We start from the raw sequence: 15,182 nt of genomic DNA on the forward strand, positions 1-15,182 counted from the left end.
TTTCTTGGAGCCCCCAAGTCTCTCTTGGTCTGGCTTTTATCCCCACTGACAAAGACCACGCCCCGCATGAGGTAGTTCACAGCTGACAAACATGCTCTCAGGAGGCAATTACCAGTTGTGGACAAACTGGAGCAGCTCCCATATCCCACACCTGGGATTAAAACAAAAACATGTTCACATATAAACCAAAATTTCCACAACACAGAAGCTAGTAAGGTAGTGGCATTAGTACTCACCTTTTTTTTTTTTTTTCCCTCCTCACCTTGTCAGAGACAGTCTTCACTGCTGCATTAGCTGAGCTATTGTCCCCACCGTGTCCTGGAGACTCCTATCTTTACCTCTCTTCCCGGTAGGGACACTGGAATTTAGACACTTGCATTGTTCTGTCCAGTTCTTAGATGAGTTCTGGGCTGGGGGGGGGGGGCGGGGGGGCAGGGATCTGAACTCAGGTCAGCTCGGTTGAGTAGCAAGCATTTTTACCTATTGTCCTAGCTAATTGTAAGGCAATTTGACACAAGCTAGAATCATCTGAAAGGAAGGAACATCATATTCAGAAAGTGCTTCATAAAATCCAGCTGGAGGAGCCAGGCGGTGGTGGCACACGCCTTTAATCCCAGCAGAGGTGGGCGGATCTCTGAGTTTGAGGCCAACCTGGTCTACAAAGCAAGTCCAGGAAAGCCAAGGTACGCAGAGAAACCCTGTCTTGGGGGGGCGGGAGGGGGACCCAACTGTAGGGCATTTCCTTAATTAGCGATTGATGGGGAGGACCCAGCCCAAGTGGTGCCATACTTAGGTTGGTGGTCCTGTGTGGTTTGTTAGTTTTGGGGGGCTTGTGACAGGGTTTCTCTTTGTAGCCCTGGCTGTCCTGGAACTTACTGTATAGACCAGGCTGGTCTCAAGCTCGAGAAAACTTGCCTCTGCCTCCCTAGTGCTGGGATTACAGGTGTGTGCCACAATGCCTGACTTTACTTGAGGTTTTTTTTTGGGGCGGGGTTGTTTTTTGTTTTGTTGTTTGTTTGGGGGGTTTTTTTGGTTTTGGTTTTCCCCCAGTACCTCTGTCTTCCTAAACCTGAAAGGTGTGATCAACTTGGTCTTCTGGAAGGCACATGCTGTAACAACTTTGTTCCCCTCCCCTGTTTCCCAGGCCGCCATCAGGGTCTGACATCCGCAGGAACCCATTCCTAGCCTTCTGACAACCTGCATTGTGGATCCGGGCACCTGGCAAATAGACAGCCATAGCCCCGAGGCAGGACTACGCTAATGGCTAAGTACAGTGGCTGCCATGCCATGCGAGTACAGGCTGTCCCTGTCAAGCCTGTAAAACTAGACACAGTATCTACTCCTAGGTGCCGTGACAACTTTCTAGAACTACCTTCCTCACTCCTCCGTTTAGGAGCTTGAGGTCAGCCAAGGCACGGACAGGGCTCGGCAGGTTGGAGGCTGCACCTCCAAGCAACAGCTCGTGCCCTTCAGCTTGTGCGTTATGCCAAGGGAGCACGCTCCCACTCCAGGTGGAGGCTGCTCGTTGTCAGTCAGAAGCCATCCCCGACACCGTGTCAGGAATAGCTTATTCGGGGGTTCGTCTTCCTTCCTTGGCATTCAAACTGTGTATGGAGCAATTAGCATTTAATATTTGGTAATTAGCATGCTTAATGTGATTCTGATAAGTCACTTGACATTTTCATAAAAACAGCACGTTCCTTCCCACCCTTCAAGGAGCAAGACCCAGTTTGTCAAAAAAATAAATAAATAAAAATAAAAATGCGCCGCCAGTCTTTTTTTGGTTCTGAATATGCATGTGCCGGGCCTCTTCCTGGGCTCTGCTGGTAAATTTAGAAACTCTTTTCGGAAAGAGCCCCATTCTTATTCCGCAGCCATCCGCTCCTGACTCACAATCTAAAGCAAAATAGCCAGATGGCGCGACAATCCTCGCAAGTAAATAAAAGTCCCCTACGAGCCCGGACTAGACACAAGATCTGCTCAGACCCAGAGAAGAGCCAAGGCTTGAGGCCCCGTCCCTCGAACCCCTGCGCCGGCGCGGCCCGCCCCGGAACCCTCCCGCCGCCTGGGCCCCTTGGCCCCACGTGGCCCGGCAGCTGGACGCACTACCCTGCTGCCGCTGACAGACAGCTCGCCCCAGCCAATCACCGCTGGTCGCTGCCCGGCGGCCAATGAGTACCTGGCCAAGCCGTGGGCCCGTCCACGCCGCCATTGGAGGGCCTGGGCCCCGCCCCTCACCGTAGGCCCCGCCCCCGAGCGGGTTAGGTTGTGGCGCGGGCGGCCGGCAGAGCTGGTCCCGTTGTGCTGCGGCTCCGCGCGGCCTGCAGTCCCGGGCCCGCGACGCGCGCCGCCCGCCATGGAGCCCGGCCCCGACGGCCCAGCCGCGCCCGGCCCCGCCGCCATCCGTGAGGGCTGGTTCCGAGAGACCTGCAGCCTGTGGCCTGGCCAGGCCCTGTCGCTGCAGGTGGAGCAGCTGCTGCATCACCGGCGCTCGCGGTACCAAGACATCCTCGTCTTCCGCAGGTACCGCCAGCTGCGCGCCGGTGCAGCTGTCAGAAGTTTGCGCTAGGCCCGCCTCCCGCGCGCTATGCCCGAGCCCCGGCCCTGCGCCCACGTGTCACTCCCTGGACACGTCAGCCGAGGGGACCCCGAGGCCCACCCAGCCCCCACTCGTGGCCTGCCTGCCACGTGTCACCCTGACGGCTCACCCCGGGACCCCATGGTGGCCACGGTGCGCGCCCAGGGCGGGCTGGGACCCATTCTCCCTGGGCCCCAGGACCCACATCCCCGACTGTCACTCTGCCCGCAGTAAAACCTACGGCAACGTGCTGGTTCTGGATGGCGTCATCCAGTGTACTGAGAGGGACGAGTTCTCCTACCAGGAGATGATCGCCAACCTGCCGCTCTGCAGCCACCCCAACCCGCGGAAGGTACCGGCTGCACTGCCCGCCCCGGGTTCAGCTCTGTACCCAGGGTTCTAAAAAGCTGGTCTAGGTGACAGTAGGTGAGGATGGATGTGTGGGACCAGAAGCTACCCAGATGGCTGTCAGAAAATGCCAGTCAGAATGAGAAGAGCCCCCCCCCCCCCGGGGTGGGGAGGAGCTGGTCTCCTCAAGTCCTGAGAGGCAAAACCCGGGCTGCCAGGACCCTGAGGCACAGAAAGGTTCTCAAGACTAGAGAATGACTCAGACCTGTAACTAGGAGGAGCACTGATGGTTCCAGGTTCTGTGGGAGCCGACCTGCTCAGTCCTGCCTTGTCCTTCCCTCACCCAGGTGCTGATCATCGGGGGTGGAGATGGGGGCGTCCTGCGGGAAGTGGTGAAACACCCCTCTGTGGAGTCTGTGGTCCAGTGTGAGATCGATGAGGTGGGTGCTGTACACCAGGCCTGGGTCAGCTCCGACCCACCTTGACTCCGCACCCTGAGCCTCAGTCTTCTTCCTTGGCCTGTTTCCTCAGTCTGAAAAGATGATTCGGTAGGAAAGCCAGGTAGTCAGAGCCTGGCACAGACAGACAGCACCATGAGTGTTAACTCTTACTATGTTGAGAGCTGGTTTCTGCCTTAAAGCCCAGGCAAGAGCAGGGACATCTCCAACAACTAAAGCATCCACAATTTACACCCAGGTACAGAAAACACAGGAGGGAAGGGGCTGATAGGAAGTTTGTAGCCACACATACCTATAACCCAGCACTTAGGAGATAGAAGCAGCAAGAATTAGAGTTCGGGGTCAGCCCAGGCTACATGAGACCCTTTCTCAAAAATATAAAAGGGTCAAGAAAGCCCCACTGAGATGGGACAGTTGGTCTACACGGAAATGCAGCCTGGACACCGTGAAGGGCCAGCCAGCCCCATGAGGGGCTAAGGTGTCAGTTCCTCCTGTTTTATAGATCTGTGGAAACTGGGGTTCCCAAAGGAAAGGACTTGTCCCAAAGAGACCCAACCAGGAGTCCCCAGCCTCTGACGCAGCTCAGTTCTCCCTGTCCCCGTCCCCAGGATGTCATTGAAGTCTCTAAGAAGTTCCTGCCTGGCATGGCCGTTGGCTACTCCAGCTCAAAGCTAACCCTCCATGTGGGCGACGGCTTTGAGTTCATGAAACAGAACCAAGATGCCTTCGATGTCATCATCACCGACTCCTCAGACCCCATGGGTGAGCAAGGGCAAGCCCAGCGCCGTGCACCAGCCCCCAGAGTAGAGCTGTATTCTCCCTTGACACCACAGATGATAAAGACCTGAGGAGAGGGGGGGTCTAGCTGTGCTCTACAGTGGCCTCAGTTTCCTCTGCAGCCTCTTCACTGTTCTTGGTTGGCTAGCATCCGGGTGTGGTATGGTGCAGTGGGAGTAGGGTTAAATGTAGGGACCCCCGCCCCCCAGGTGCCAAGATAGTAGGCTCCACGTTCCACAACATGTGCTTTGCCACCGAGCAGCTGTGTGGCTCTGTTGTGGGTGGCCGTGGCCTGGAGGTCTCAGCCAGGGTGGCCACGGTCTCTACCCCTCTAGGCCCTGCTGAGAGCCTCTTCAAGGAGTCCTATTACCAGCTCATGAAGACGGCGCTCAAGGAAGACGGCATCCTCTGCTGCCAGGGTGAGCAGGGGCACAGTGGGGTGCAGGGGGAGCCCTCCCTGCGGCAAGGCTGACCCACAGTCTCCCCCGTAGGTGAGTGCCAGTGGCTGCACCTGGACCTCATCAAGGAGATGAGGCATTTCTGCAAATCTCTCTTTCCCGTGGTGGGCTACGCCTACTGCACCATCCCCACCTACCCCAGCGGCCAGATTGGCTTCATGCTGTGCAGCAAAAACCCGGTGAGCTGGGCGCTACCTGCGAGGTCGGGCACAGGCAGGCACTGAGAGCCCTGTCTTGATGCCCTTTGGTCATCCCTGGCCCCCAGAACACCAACTTCCGGGAGCCCGTGCAGCAGCTGACACAGGCCCAGGTGGAGCAGATGCAGCTGAAATACTATAACTCGGATATGCACCGTGCAGCCTTCGTATTGCCTGAGTTCACCCGCAAGGTGAGTGGCCTGCCACCCTGCTCCCTGCTGGGCCTCGTCCTGCACATCCTCCTCACTGCCTTCATGTCCCACCAGGCCCTGAATGACATAAGCTGAACCCAGGGACCGCCGAGACCTCAATCGGATTGGACCAAGGAACTTCCAAGTTGTCTGGGGACCACCAGCCCTGACCCAGACTCCCAGATGACTCTTGTCCACCAACCAAGTGTTACAGGCCCCAGAATGCTGCCTGGCCTGCCCTGGACTCAGTCTCTGGGTCTGTCTGTCTCTGTGGCGTTCAGCCCCAAGCCTATACCAGCTCTGTACAGTACCGTCTATGCCCTCTGTCACCCAACAAAAAACACGTGTATTTATAACAAGCTGTCATGACCACTCACTTTTCCTGGTCCCACCAATACTGCCAGATGCGGGGGTATTCTGTGGCCTCTGGCACGGAAGGAACCTGGTAGTCGGAATTCATCACCCCCTCGCTCAGGTGCTAAAGAGCCTCCTCTAGCGCCCAGCGCTGTGGGATGAAGGGTCCAGGTATGGCAGCCTGAAGCTGTAGCTTGAACGGCCCTGGAGTGTTCCAAGACTGGGCATCTTGCAGGGCTGAAGTACTGTGCACCCTGATGCTAGAGGCAATCCCAGCAGGGACTGGCAGGGCCGTGCCTGAGGCCGTCACCTGGAACCTGTTTCATCATGCCTGCTCAGGCAGGCAATCTGCTGTCCAATTAAACCAGAGTTCAAATCCTTCCGGGAGCTCTCCCAGGTTCCAAGAGGTTACAAGCGCAGGCCTGTCCTCTCTCCAAGGTGCTGAACCTGACCCTGCCGCAGCACCTCAGCCCCTTGCTCGGCAGAACCAAGGCTCTGGAGAGGAGCCAGGTACAGGTCTTCATGTCCGCTCCCTGCCCGGGGATGGCACAGAAAACTTGCCAGAACAGGAGTCGCCAGCCCCTTCCCCGCCCTAGCCAAGCGGCAGGTAGAGGGGAATTTGTGGGAAAATTTTAGGCTGGCAGAGGCATCGAGGTGGTTTGTCCCCTACTAGAGTGACATTACAATCTCTTCCCTCACTTGAGCAGCCACAGAGGGCTCTGTGTTGACAGTAATTCTGGGGACCCAGGGTCTGGCACACAGACCACATGCCAGTGAGCTGGTTGGTCCTTTTTTTTTTTTTTTTAATGACTTAATTTATGTGCACTCGTGTTTTGCATCTATGTATGTCTGTGTGAGCTCCCCTGGAGCTAGAGTTCCAGACAGTTGGAAGCTGCCATGTGGATGCTAGGAATTGAACCCGGGTCCTCTGGAATAGCAGACCTTGCTCCCAGCCACTGAGCCATCTTCCAGCCCTGCAGCCTAACTTCTTAGGTGCCCATTCTCAAAGCGCTCAATCCTATTCTCCTGCCTGCCTACCCAAGTAGTCGGGGACAGAACTGCTCTGCTGTGGGCCTGATGCCAGGAGGCAGGAAGACACTGCACATGACACCTGCAGCTCAGTCCAAACACTTGGGCTCCCAGCAAGAGGTCTGTGGACCACCATCTTCCAGCCTGAGGTAGAAATGCTGAAGGGAGCAAGCGGCCAGCCCCCAGGCCCCGAAGTTGGGTGTCTGGAACCAGCCTGGAGTCCAGTCTTCATCTGCCTCCCACTTGCACTGTGACCTGAGTCCTATCCCCTAGACCAAGTGTCCCAAGTAGGGTCAGAGGTAGCAGGGGCAAGAGAGACAGCTGCAGAAACCAAGGGCTTTCTCCCAGCCACCTGCCTTGCTGCTTGTTGCCTGCTTTGACTGTGAGTCTTCACCTTCAGCCGAAAAGGGAGGCCCTGGCATCTGAGCCTATTGATGGAGAGATGTGGGATTCTTGGGTAGACCAGCTTATACTGGGGAATAGGGTCTGGCTGGTTGGTTTTGGAGACAGGGTTTCTCCATAGCTCTGGCTGTCGTGGAACTCTGTAGACCTGGCTGGCTTCAAATTCCTAAGAGCTGGGATTAAAAGTGTGTGCTACCACTGCTATCTGGAAATCTTACCTAGAGTTTTAGAACTGTCCAATGAACCCGACCCTGCTTTAAGGATTCCATTAGTCCTCTGTGCTTCTCAGCAGAAGCAGTGAGTCCTGGGTTGATGTCTGGGACACCATCTGTTTCACTTATTTTTGTTGGTTTTGGTTTTTTGGGGTGTTTTGTTTTGTTTTTTGGTTTCTTGGTTTTTCGAAACAGGGTCTCTCTGTGTGGCCTTGGCTGTCCTGGACTCACTTTGTAGACCAGGCTGGCCTCAAACTGACAGCTATCCGTCTGCCTCTGCCTCCCAAGTGCTGGTATTAAAGGCATGCGCCACCATGCCCGGCTGGTTTTGGTTTTTTGAAACAGGGTTTCTCTGTGTAGTCCTGGCTGGCCTCGAGCTCACAGAGATCCTCCTGCCTCTGCACCACCATGCCTGGCTCCACATGCTTATTTTATAACTCACTCATTTGGTCTTTGTCCCTGGTTACAGCCACAGTTTCTAATACCCTTGGGATTTCCTGATAGGAGTGACTTGTGTCATTCGCTAATAAGGTGCTTTGAGTGGGACACAGAAAGCTTGCACTCAGGCCACCAGGTAATGTTAGACAGGTCTCTGGCCTCCAGGAAGGGGTCTAGACGGGTGGTGCTAGTCCTCTGCACACACTGCAAGCAGAGACCTGAGAGTCCAGGTTGCTGAAGCCTGGGACAGTGACCAGAGCAACTTAGGTTATGTGCCCGCCCACTGTCCTCTGCCCTTTGCAATGTTCTCTGATGATCCAGTACATGTTGTTTCCTTGGGTTCTGTGAATGGAACATGAGAAAGAGTTCACAGGGCCCTTGATTGAAAAGTCACAAGTAGGGGCTGGAGAGATGGCTCAGAGGTTAAGAGTACTGTCTACTCTTCCACAGGTCCTGAGCTTAATTCCCACCAACCACATAAGCAGCTAACAACCATCTATATTGAGATCTGTTGGCTCTGTTTCTTAACAATTATGGTCTGGCCTGTTCGCTGATCCTCCTCCCGATCCAAGCCCGGTCTGACCTTGCTGCTCTCTCTGTCCCCTCCTCTTGCCTGTCTGTCACGTGCAAGGGCCGGTCTCCCTCTCCCATTGAGGGTCGATTAGAAACAATAGTCTAGATGGAGTCCCCAGGCCCAGGATGACTCCACCCAGTCTATCTCAAAGTTAATCTCAGGGAGTATCCATGGTGTGTCCAAGGACAAAGCCCGCCAAGATTGCTTTCACCTGTGACGAAGCTTACAGTCCTTTCCACAGAGATCTGATGTCCTCTTGTGTGCAGGTGTACATGCAGGCAGAACACTGCATACTAAATAAATAAATAAGTTATTTGTAATAACTAACTAAATAAGTTATTTATTTATTTATTTATTTTTGAGACAGGGTCTCTCTGTGTAGCCCTGGCTGTCCTGGACTCACTTTGTAGACCAGGCTGGCCTCAAACTCACAGTGATCCACCTGCCTCTGCCTCCCCAGTGCTGGGATTAAAGGTGTGTGCCACCATGCCTGGCTTAATATAAAAAAAATTTTTTAAAGAAAAATCACAAGTAGAGATAGTGACTTTCATCCCAAATGAGGCTAGTCTTGTAGGTTTTAACTCACCCTGGATCTGCTGCTGTAGCCCACGCACCAGTCCACGGAACCATCTAGACTGTTGGTTTGGGTTCTCTAAATAAATCCACATAATGACTGTCGGCTTGGCTGTGTCTGCCATCATCGATTGGTTTTCTATGAAGATTTGGGGCTGGAGATGCCACCGCTCATGGCATATGCAAGGCCCTGGCTTCTAGCCCAGCATTGCAAAAACTAGGGCTTAACTCCTTCCTCCCATTCTGCCTGCCTGCCCACCCTGGTAAAGTTAGGCTTTCACGTACAGTATCCTTGCCACTGTACAGGAAGTGGTTTTACCTCCTACAAAGTGTGAGTTTTTCCCAGGATCTTATTTATTGACTTGTTTTTTGTTTTTGTTTGTTTGCTTTTGGTTTTTCAAGACAGGGTTTCTCTGTGTAGCCTTGGCTGTCCTGGACTCGATTTGTAGACCAGGCTGGCCTCGAACTCACAGCGATCCACCTGCCTCTGCCTCCCAAGTGCTGGGATTAAAGGCGTGTGCCACCACCGCCTAGCTGTTTGTTTGTTTGTTTGTTTGTTTGTTTGTTTTGGTCTTTCAAGACAGTGTTTCTCTGTGTTATCTTTGCCATCCTGGACTTGCTTTTTTGTTTGTTTTTTGTTTTTGTTTTTCAAGACAGGGTTTCTCTGTGTAGCCTTGACTGTCTTGGACTTGCTTTGTAGACCCAGGCTGGCCTCAAACTCACAGTGATCCACCTGCCTCTGCCTCCCAAGTGCTGGGATTAAAGGCGTGCGCCACCATGCCCAGCGAGTTTTCATAATTTTAAGGAGTTATTTCACTTGATTTTGTTTGTTTTTGTTTTTGTTTTTCGAGACAGGGTTTCTCTGTGTAACCCTGTCTGTCCTATAGACCAGGCTGGCCTCAAATTCTACAGACCTACCTGCCTCTGCCTCCCAAGTGCTGTGATTAGGGATGTGTGCCACCTGGCATAAGACCTTACTTTGTGTGTCTGGCATGTGTGTATGAGTGCCTAGAGAGGCCAAAAGAGGAGTTGTGGTCCTCTGGAAAAATAGTATGTACTTATAACCACTGAGCCATCTCCTTTCCTTATCTTTCTCATCTTATTGTAACAAACCTCTTCCTGGGAAGAAAACACTTACTTCTACTCAGCCCAGATAGGGAACCTATGACAAACCAGATACTGAGATACTCAAAGACGCCTGCATCACCAAAGCCCACCCCAGCACGGATAACAGCTCACAAAGCTAGGAATCCGGAGCATACTGCACAGCCTGAAGGCAGCTCAACAGGTTGGAGAGGGTTTTTACTAAGTGTGGCACTTGGTCTAAACCTCTTCCAGGCAGCTCAGCTGGTTTCTGCTTCTTCTGGACAGCTGGTCTGGCCTCAGAGTCTCCTTGTAGCCTGGTGTCCTTCCGTCTGAGGGGGACTCTAACCTTTTATTGTTTCACTCAGACAGGGAAGGTCCTAGTGAATCCTGTCTGTTTTGGAGACTTCCTGAAGCCATTTTGTGTAGTTTACTCTTCGTGCTTGAGCTTTCCTGCTGAAAAACTTTAAACTCAGAATCAAAATAGAGTTGCTTGGAAAAACAAAAGAATGCACGCCGGGTATGAAGCCTATTGGTCAGGATGGATGAGATTTTTGATGGGATCTTGGATTCAGTTTGCCAGAATTTTATGTATGTAGTTTGTTTTATATGTGTGCAATAAAATAAATGTATCTTAAAAAAATAAAGAAAAAGAAAACAAGAGGCTCATGGTGTACAGCTGTCACCCAAGCACTTGCTCCCAAGAGGCTAAGACAAGAGAGCCAAGTTCAGAAACAGCCTGGCCTATGGAGTAAAACACTTAACAGACAAGGGGCTGGCCAGGTGGTCCAGTGTTAGCACCACTGGGTGCTCTTGCAAAAGGCTTTGGTTGGATCCACAGGACCTACATGTTAGCTGAGAACCATCTGTAACTCCAGTTCCAGAGGCTCTGATGCCCTCTTCTGCGCTCTACAGGCACCAGGCATGCGTGTGGCACACATATACACACACAGGCAAACACTAAAATCAATTTTTAAAAGGCTCAGCAAGGCCTGGAGAGATGGCTCAGCCGTTAAGAACGCTGTCTGCTCTTCCGGAAGTCCTGAGTTCCAGCCGGGCATGTGGTGCAGGCCATTACTCCCAGCACTGGGGAGGCAGAGGCAGGCAGATCTCTGTGAGTTCCAAGCTAGCCTGGGCTACAGAGCAAGTCTAGGATAGCCAGGGTTGTTACACAGAGAAACCTTGTCTTGAAAAAACAAAAGCAGCCGGGTGTGATGGCGCACACCTTTAATCCCAGCACTTGGAAGGCAGAGGCCAGCCTGGTCCAGGACAGCCAAGGCTACACAGAGAAACCCTGTCTCAACAAACAAACAAAATCCCATGGTTTAGGAGCCAGAAGAAGAAAAGAAAAAGGAGGAGGAAGAGGGGGAGGGGAGAGAGAAAGGCATTCATTCTGTCATACCTCCTGGGAAAATGAAAAAGCCACTTGCTGGGTGGGTGTGGCTCTGTAGTTGGGTATATACTTAGCACGAGGGGGTCCAGGGCTCATTCCCCAGCACAGAAGACTGAAGCTTCGTGGCCGTCATTTGGTAAGCAGAGCCTGTCCTTACCTCTTCACTACCCCCGCCAAGAACAATGTTTTTGCTGGGCTGAGGGGTGGAAATACAATGTAATGTCCTTTTGTTTATTTGTTTATTTTTGCCAGGTTTACTTTCTACATTTTTTTAAAGTTTTATGTATACAAATGTTTTGTCTGCATTCTTGTCTGGGCACCGTGTACCCAAAGAGACCACAGAGGGTGTCAGAGCTCCTGGGGCTGGAGTTGGGGTTTGTTGGTGGCTGTGTGAGTGCAGGGGCAATGGAACCTGGGTTCTCTGCAAGAGCAGCTAGTGCTCTTTTGTTGTTTTGTTTTATTTTCTGAGACAGTGTTTCTTTGTGTAGCCCTGGCTGTGCTGTATGCAACTCTGCCTTAATTGCCGGAGGCCTCTGAGGAGCTGTAGGAAACTGAGGCAGAGAGGCAGACAGATGGGGTCTCGACAGGCTAAGACTGCTTTCTTGGAACAGTGAGGGGCCTCAGCCTTTCTAAAGAACGAGTCTTGAGTACGCTGAGAGGGGCTGGGGTCAGGTAGTACATACAGGGCTAGGGGAGCTGCCAGCTCTGTAACTATTTCGTGGCTTTACAGGAAGCAGAGTGGGTTGTTTTCAATTCCTCAACATATTGTTTCTGCAGGGGTAGCAGAAGGGTCAGACTGGAGCCAAGCAACTCTTTGTGGCTAGGGGCTATTGCCTCATATGGCCTGACTCAATTTCTCACGATGTGAGGCCGCATTCCCTTGCAAAATGATTATCCTAGCTGGGCTCGTTGACCGCTTACATCCCCCACCATGAAGGGATGGGAGGGACACAAGATCCTCAGCTGAGTGTCCAGCTGCCCGCTTCCACCTGCTGTACGCCACTCTGCCTTAAGTGCAGGTGGCCTTGGGGGGGGGGCTAAAGCAAACAGCCTGGGGAAGACTAGGGAAAGGTGCTCCCATCTCTGCTGGGTAAAGGCTTTCCACACACAGCCTGCTGGGGAAGAGCACCTGCGCCTGTAAGCCCAGCAGCTCATTAGCTCCCAGGTGAACTTTGGTCGGATCTTGTCCTTGGAAACTTAGGATGAGGTGGCTGCCCAGACTTTGTTTAGGTTTCCCACTGGGAAGGATTTTTAGCAAGAGCAACTTCCGTACTAGTGGCATGGGAACAAGTGACAATGGCTTCTTCTTCTTCTTCTTCTTCTTCTTCTTCTTCTTCTTCTTCTTCTTCTTCTTCTTCTTCTTCTTCGTTTGTTTTTGGGGACAGGGTTTCTCTGTGTAGCCCTGGCTGTCCTGGACTCGCTTTGTGGACCGGGCTGGCCTTGAACTCACAGCAATCCGCCTGCCTCTGCTTCTGGAGTGCTGGGATTAAAGGTGTGCGCCGCCGCCACACCTGGTGCAACAATGGCTCCTCCATAACTGGTGACCCACTGAGAGTCTCCTTTCTGTCTTCATGAAATACCTGTCAACAATAATGCAGGAAGCATGCAGGTCTCCTGTCTCCCCGGCACCTGATCACAAGGACAAGGGGATGTCAGCATGTCCCAAAGGCCGAACTGGCCGAAGCAGTCTCATGTAGGAGGAGCTCCCTAAGCCGTGAGCATGACCATCTTGAGAGGAGAGAAGCTATTCTTTTTGTTTTGGTTTGTTTTGTTTTTCAAGATAGGGTTTTGAAGGAGAGATAAACCTGTTTTTTAGGATCCCAAGTGTGGGATCAGAACGGTCTTGGGAGAGAACAGGTGAGGCTAATCCACTAGAAGACCAACCACCTCGTGCGGGAGCTTGATTGTTGCCAGCTGAAAAGATCCCGTGAACAGACTCTGGGAGGAGATATATAAATGAGCTGAAAAGTAGAGGCGGGACCTTTGGAGACTTGGGATGGATTTGTCTGTTCGTTGCTTCACTTCGAGAGGCTCCCAGAACTCCAGGCTCCTGCTGAGGCTCTGGGTTCTGGTTACTCCAGGTTCCAGCAGAAGAAATCCTGCAGATTATGCCAGGAGAATCGCTCCTCAGAACTGATATCCTTATGGTTTTGTTATTGTGTTCCTTAATCCTCTTTTCCTGTTGGTTCGGTTAGTCAGGTTATTAGTGACATACGCTCGGTTAATAAGTTGTAATAAAATATATTAAGAAAATCGAGAGCTGGGCGTGGTGGCGCACGCCTTTAATCCCAGCACTCGGGAGGCAGAGGCAGGCAGATCGCTGTGAGTTCGAGGCCAGCCTAGACTACAAAAGCTAGTCTAGGACAGCCAAGGCTACACAGAGAAACCCTGTCTCGAAAAAAACCAAAAAAGAAAAAAAAAAAAAGAACATCGAGCCTCCAGGTGGCAATGGTGGTCCTCCCGCAGCTGTAGGCGCTGATCTCTAGCAGGGTCGCCTGAGAACTTGACAGGCAACACGATGCCTACGGAGAGGACGCCCCATGACAACCAGCAACCCAGTGATGTGTCTTTGGAAGGACGGGTAGTGCACCGCATCGCCCCCACACGTGTCCCGGATCCCATCGTCCTTTACCCTGAAGATGGCCGTCAGCCGGGAACAGAAGCCGTTGTCCCTTTGATCAAAGTCGACGGAGCTGGAGACGGAGGTGAGACGTTCATACCGGCCATGGCTGTCCCCAAGCATAGCTGATGCCACACTGTCTGCATCGGCCATAGTCCCAGGCCACCTTCCGGAGGATAGAGAATAAAAACAGCAGGCAGGAAGCATGTGAAGTCCAGAGCCAACACGGTGGGGACGCCCCCAAAGGGCAGGCCCTGGGGGCAGTGCTGCGGATATGGGCCCTGTAGCAGTGGCCCTTGGGGCTGCTGCTGCTGAGGGTGGCCAGCAAGAAAGGCAGCACGGTTGCTACTGCTGCATGGTCCTCCCCTAGGCACAGAGTCGGCTCTGATTCCGGAGTCCTGGCTCCGGGAGGGGCGGGCTGGGGAGAGGGAGGCGGGGGAGTCGCCGAGCGGCTTGAGCTCTGGGCTCCTGCGGCGGCCGCGGCCCTCAACGGCAACAACCCCAAGGACTACTGCTACAGGGTTTCCCTGTGTAGCCCTGGCTGTCCTGGACTCGCTTTGTAGACCAGGCTGGCCTCAAACTCACACCGAGTGCTGGGATTAAAGGCGTGCGCCACCACTGCCTGGCCTTGAGGGGACATTGTGCCTTTTTATTTTTTATTTTAAATTAAACTAGCTATTGAATAGCTAATGTAAGGCAATAGACTCTCCCAGGCACTTGTGCTGGGGAAGGCAAAGGCTGAGGCCTAGCTCTGACAATCTCTGATCACCTGACAGCCATGAGACGATGATGGACCACATTTGGAGCAGTACTGCTTAGCTATCCATACCTCTCAGTCTCGAGTTAAACAGAAACCTCAGGTCAGGACCCTAAAGATAGACGGGAGGAGGAGCTCAGCAGACCCCTTTGTTCTCCCCAATGTGGCCACATTGGATAAATCTCCAGGAGGCTGGAGAGATGGCTCAGAGGTTAAGAGCGCTGGCTGTTCTTCCAGAAGTCCTGAGTTCACTGCCCAGCAACCACATGGTGGCTCACAGCCATCTATAATGAGATCTGGTGCCCTCTTCTGGCCTGCAGGTGTACATGCAGGCAGAATACTGTATAAATAATAATAAAAATCTTTTTTAAAAAAATAAAGATTAGCTGGGCATGGTGGCTCACGCCTTTAATTCCAGCACTTGGGAGGCAGAGGCAGGCGGATCACTGTGAGTTCGAGGCCAGCCTGGTCTATAAAGTGAATCGAGGACAGCCAAGGCTACACAGAGAAACCCTGTCTCAAAAAACCAAAATAAATAAATAAATAAATAAATATTAATCCTCCATTCTCTGCTTTTCACTGTTAAGTGTGTCTGCTTAATTGGCCTATTTGAGGGCTGGTAGCTAAGGCTAACTGCTCAGGTTCTCTGACCTTAACAATTTTAATATAATGAAAAGAGATTTTGTGGTGGTGCACGCCTTTAATTCCAGCACTCGAGAGGCAGAGGCAGTGGAATCGCT

At 52.6% G+C, this 15,182-nt stretch overlaps 1 protein-coding gene across 1 annotated transcript; it reads left to right on the top strand.

Annotated features, from left to right (window-relative positions):
- Positions 1–2,247: 2,247 nt before the first annotated feature.
- SRM (spermidine synthase) lies at positions 2,248–5,366 on the top strand. Its single transcript, XM_084785141.1, has 8 exons — positions 2,248–2,523; positions 2,810–2,930; positions 3,274–3,366; positions 3,993–4,146; positions 4,497–4,580; positions 4,653–4,798; positions 4,885–5,007; positions 5,083–5,366. Exons 1-8 carry the CDS (start codon positions 2,357–2,359, stop codon positions 5,101–5,103), a joined length of 909 nt encoding a protein of 302 aa, XP_084641267.1. The 5' UTR covers positions 2,248–2,356; the 3' UTR covers positions 5,104–5,366.
- Positions 5,367–15,182: the final 9,816 nt, after the last annotated feature.

This window comes from Acomys minous (genome assembly GCF_964271855.1).
Source record: "Acomys minous genome assembly, chromosome: 6".
NCBI lineage: Eukaryota > Metazoa > Chordata > Mammalia > Rodentia > Muridae > Acomys > Acomys minous.

Excerpts from the sequence above, each read along its gene's own strand:
- SRM (XM_084785141.1), top strand. The coding sequence starts at position 2,357 with ATGGAGCCCGGCCCCGACGGCCCAGCCGCGCCCGGCCCCGCCGCCATC. Across the intron at positions 4,147-4,496 it reads CGACTCCTCAGACCCCATGG|GCCCTGCTGAGAGCCTCTTC; the intron begins GTGAGCAAGGGC and ends CTACCCCTCTAG. Across the intron at positions 4,581-4,652 it reads CGGCATCCTCTGCTGCCAGG|GTGAGTGCCAGTGGCTGCAC; the intron begins GTGAGCAGGGGC and ends TCTCCCCCGTAG.